We start from the raw sequence: 5000 nt of genomic DNA on the forward strand, positions 1-5000 counted from the left end.
AAAAAAAAAGAAGAAAAAGCTGCTCGACATACTTTAAATCTTCTCCAATTGGATATTACATGTCATTCAGTCGTGTCACTTCAAGTAAAATCCCTCACCAGTACTCCTGCTCGAGAGTCATGTGCTTCTCGTAGATGGGGCCGGGCAATTCCGACTGGCCGGCGAAGATGAGGTCGTGCTGCAGGATCAGGGTTTTGACCAGGTCGTTGACCTGCGGCTGCCTGGCGACGGCGTCGTCCGACTCCGGCCCCCTCAGCAGGCTGGGCCCGAAGCAAACGGCCAGGTTGTAGGGCTGCATCATGTTCTCGTCGCTGTACTGAGTCACGCTGGGGGGGGAACATGCAGAGATGCAACCGTCACACCATGGTGGAGGATGAGGGCAAATAATGTGTCAAGTGGGCCAAGATTTCCTCGTGAGAAGATAGTCTTCCTTGAATACAAAGTCTCCCTAATAATCCACCAGTGCCTCCATGGAAATGCCCCCCCTCTACCTCAAAGAACTAGTCACCCCCAAATCCTCCACACCAGTGGTCCCCAACCTTTTTGTACTTGCGGACCGGTCAACGCTTGAAAATTTGTCCCACGGACCGGGGGTGGGATAGTAAAAATTTTTTTTATTTTTTTTTGTCATAAAGAAATACAATCATGTGTGCTTACGGACTGTATCCCTGCAGAATGTATTGATTTATATTGATATATAATGTATATATTGTGTTTTTTATGTTGATTTAATTTTTTTTTTAAAATAAAAATACATTTTTTTATTTTTTTTTGTCATAAAGAAATACAATCATGTGTGCTTACGGACTGTATTCCTGCAGACTGTATTGATTTATATTTATATATAATGTATATATTGTGTTTTTTATGTTGATTTAATTTAAAAAAATATATATATATATATATATATATATTTTTTTTTTTTGTCATAAAGAAATACAATCATGTGTGCTTACGGACTGTATCCCTGCAGAATGTATTGATTTATATTGATATATAATGTATATATTGTGTTTTTTATGTTGATTTAATTTTTAAAAAAAAATAAAAAATATATATATATATATTTTTTGTCATAAAGTAATACAATCATGTGTGCTTACGGACTGTATCCCTGCAGACTGTATTGATTTATATTGATATATAATGTATATATTGTGTTTTTTATGTTGATTTAATTTTTTAAAAATATATATATATTTTTATTTTTATTTTTTTTTGTCATAAAGAAATACAATCATGTGTGCTTACGGACTGTATCCCTGCAGACTGTATTGATTTATATTGATATATAATGTATATATTGTGTTTTTTATGTTGATTTAATTTTTAAAAAAATAAAATAAATAAATATATATATTTTTTTTGTCATAAAGAAATACAATCATGTGTGCTTACGGACTGTATCCCTGCAGAATGTATTGATTTATATTGATATATAATGTATATATTGTGTTTTTTATGTTGATTTAATTAAAAAAAAAATATATATATATTTTTTTATTTTTTTTTTGTCATAAAGAAATACAATCATGTGTGCTTACGGACTGTATCCCTGCAGACTGTATTGATTTATATTGACATATAATGTATATATTGTGTTTTTTATGTTGATTTAATTTAAAAAATATATATATATTTTTATTTTTTATTTTTTTTTGTCATAAAGAAATACAATCATGTGTGCTTACGGACTGTATCCCTGCAGACTGTATTGATTTATATTGATATATAATGTATATATTGTGTTTTTTATGTTGATTTAATTTTAAAAAAAATAAAATAAAATAAATATATATATTTTTTGTCATAAAGAAATACAATCATGTGTGCTTACGGACTGTATCCCTGCAGAATGTATTGATTTATATTAATATATAATGTATATATTGTGTTTTTTATGTTAATTTAATTAAAAAAAAACAAACAAAAAGAAAAACATTATTATTATTTTTTTTTAAATTTCTTCTTTCTACCAATCAATACCACGGACCGGTACAGGGCCACGGCCCGGTGGTTGGGGACCACTGCTCCACACGACACCTTCGCTCCGGACAGGCTAACCTCCTCCAACCTCCGAGGACAAAGCTACAAAGCTCCCAGTCTGTGGAACGCTCTCCCTGACCACCTGAGGGCACCACAGACTGTGGATGCTTTTAAAAAAGGCTTAAAAACCCTTCTTTTTAAAAAAGCCTAGATGTATGCATACTAGTTCTAGCTAGGCTGTTCTAATTTTTATTTGTATTTATTTTTATTATCTCTTTATTTTTTTTAATACACTGTAGCCCTTTGAGGTTGTTTACTCAATGTAAAGTGCTTTTTTACAAATACAATCTACTATTATTATTATTATTATAGTCGAGAAATCGTGCAAAAAGTACAATTTTCCAGGAGGAAAACACAACCCACAAAGATGACATGATATATTTGTACTGTGTTACAGGCAGTCATACTACATTTACCGTATTTTCCAGACTATAAGGCGCACTTAAAATCATTTTTCTCCCCTCAAAACTTGACAGTGCGCCTTATAACCCGATGCGCCTAATCTACGGAATAATTCTGGTTTTGCTTACCGACCTCGAAGCAATTTTATTTGGTACATGGTGTAATGATAAGTGTCAGAATAATTGTATCTACGTTATCACAAAACTTTGTGTTTCAATGAGTTCCCGGCGAGCAGACAAAAGCTGTCTTTGATCTTACCAATCAAAAGGCTTGTAAATCTCCACTGTGTAGGATGGGAAGCGACATGAAGGTGTCGGTTTCTTTGATGTATTGTAATCCACAGGAAGATTTTGTCTTGACCCGAGATCTACAAAGCGAAGAGGAAGCAGGACCTGACTCCCCTCCAGGCACCTTTTCTTTGAACTGTTTTTGTAACCAAACGCGGCGGCTGTTTACGACCCCCTTCCTTTAGAAACAGCTGTTGCCATGTAATCAAGTCCAAATAAAAGAGGGGGCGTACAATCTTTCGTCAGAGCGTGCTGGGAGACTGTACAAGAGTACAGCCCAGACGTTTCTCCTCAATTGAGCCAAATTGAATTCTGTCTCTGTTTAATTCCTTGCTTCTTGTCTTGTTTAATAGACGTCATCAGTGTTTGAACCTGACAGTTGTTGATTGAAGTGAAGTCTGAATGTCATTAAAACAGTTAGCTCCATCTTTTGACACTTATTCCACTCCCGTCCTTGCACGCTACACCGCTACAACAAAGATGGCGGGGAGAAGACGCCGTCGAAGGTGAGCCACGTAAATAAGACCGCCCACAAAACGGCGCATCCTCAAAAACGACTGTCAGAAAGCGACTTGAAGATGATGTGTAAAACATCATCTATGCAACATTTTGAGCAAAGAACCACCATTACATGTTATGTAGACCACAAGGAAGTCTTTTACATTTAGAACAAAAATATAACAATATGACCCCTTTAATGTGCTCTATACTCTACGAAAAAAGATCAAAAATAGACAATTCATCAACAGTGCGCCCTATGGTCCGGAAAATACGGTACTTTTTTGACACATATCATTTCCAGGTGTTTGCGGGCCAGTTAAAATGATGTCGCGGGTCAGATCAGGCCCCCGGGGCCTTGAGTTTGACACCTGTGCATTAAATCTATAAGAAAAGTGCAAAGTAAAATGTAACAACGGACAAAAAAACCCTTTGAGTCGGCCTACTCTTCTATAGATTAATAGATTAGCTTTTTGCAGCTAATCTATTAACATCCAGGACAAAGCTACGAACAATGGCAGACCGGGGCTTTCTGCTCCGCCGCTCCCAGTCTGTGGAACGCTCTCCCTGACCACCTGAGGGCACCACAGACTGTTAAAAACCCTTCGTTTTCAAAAAGCCTTTTTTTTTTTTTAGATATATGCATACTAGTTTTAGCTATTTTGCTGTTCTAGTTTTTGTTTGTATTCATTTTTGACATCTTTTTATTTTTATTGTATTTATTTTTTAATACACTGTAGCACTTTGAGGTCGTTTACTCAACGTAAAGTGCTTTTTACAAATAAAATCTATTATAATTATTATTATTATTATCCTGCGGCGTGGTCTGAAAATATTATCAAACATAAAAAGTGGAATAAAAGACAGAGAAATCGCTGAAATGTTAACGCTAATAGAAAAATCTATATATTGTAGTGTTTTTAAAAAAAATAAAAATATCAAAATGGCCTCAGTGAAAAAGGTTTGGAACCCCCCCCCCCCCCCCCCCCATGTCATTCCTGGTGGAATACATTAAAAATTGTTTACCTCTGAAGTTTATTTTTTTGTACAAACCCCCGACTAATTTCTCAGAAGAACAGGCTCACAAGTGGAAGCATGTGTTCACTCACTGATTGAGGAAGGCAAACAGGTACCGCATAATGATGAGCAGAGGGCGTGGGAAGGCGGAGACAATTGCTTTAATCTGCGCCGCTTTCTCCGTCATGCCCTCGATTGCTGAACGTGTGGGATTTAAAAAGCAGAAGTTGAAGGGGAGGGAGAGGGGAGGACAAACAACGGCACGTGGAATAAGGAGGAGGAAATCAAGTGTGACAAATTCCAGCGAGCGCAAGAGGCAAACGTGTGGTGCCAGAGAGACAAGAAGGGTCTTACGGACACACTCCAGCAGAGGCAAGTAGCTGTCATAGGGGAAGAGAGGCGGCTCAAGGCCCCTGAAGTAAAGCTTCAAGACCCCGGCCACAGAGTCCAGGTCACACTCGCTGTCTGACAGAGGGTCTTCGCCTGTACGGGATGTAAAGTATGTATAAATGTACTGAAGCCAGGAAAACATTTGTCCATTCATCCAAAATAACACCAACTCATCCAAACAAGCAGGAAAGGGGCATTTATGTGTCAGAGTTGTATCATTTCCGACTGTCTGTGAGGCCGTGAATGTGTGCAGGCTGAGTCCTGGCTAGTGATTAGATGAGAATGTACAGTAGAGAGTGTGCGTGCTATTTTGAAGAATCTCGAATATAAAACATGTTTTTAGTTATTTCAACTTTTTTT

At 36.8% G+C, this 5000-nt stretch overlaps 1 protein-coding gene across 5 annotated transcripts in view; it reads right to left on the reverse strand.

Annotated features, from left to right (window-relative positions):
- The window catches only part of arhgap4b (Rho GTPase activating protein 4b), a 95525-nt gene that overhangs the window by 22829 nt on the left and 67696 nt on the right, over positions 1–5000 (reverse strand). For 3 of the 5 annotated variants that reach the window (XM_062054654.1, XM_062054656.1, XM_062054655.1), the window contains exons 16-17: positions 4343–4733; positions 99–326 (exon numbers count right to left, since the gene is read on the reverse strand). In XM_062054654.1, coding sequence (XP_061910638.1) covers positions 99–326; positions 4343–4733 — 619 coding nt within the window. The remainder of the gene's footprint in view (positions 1–98; positions 327–4342; positions 4734–5000) is intronic. The other 2 variants (XM_062054657.1, XM_062054658.1) reach the window with 1 other exon arrangement.

The sequence above is a fragment of the Entelurus aequoreus genome, linkage group LG07 (genome assembly GCF_033978785.1).
Source record: "Entelurus aequoreus isolate RoL-2023_Sb linkage group LG07, RoL_Eaeq_v1.1, whole genome shotgun sequence".
Lineage (NCBI taxonomy): Eukaryota > Metazoa > Chordata > Actinopteri > Syngnathiformes > Syngnathidae > Entelurus > Entelurus aequoreus.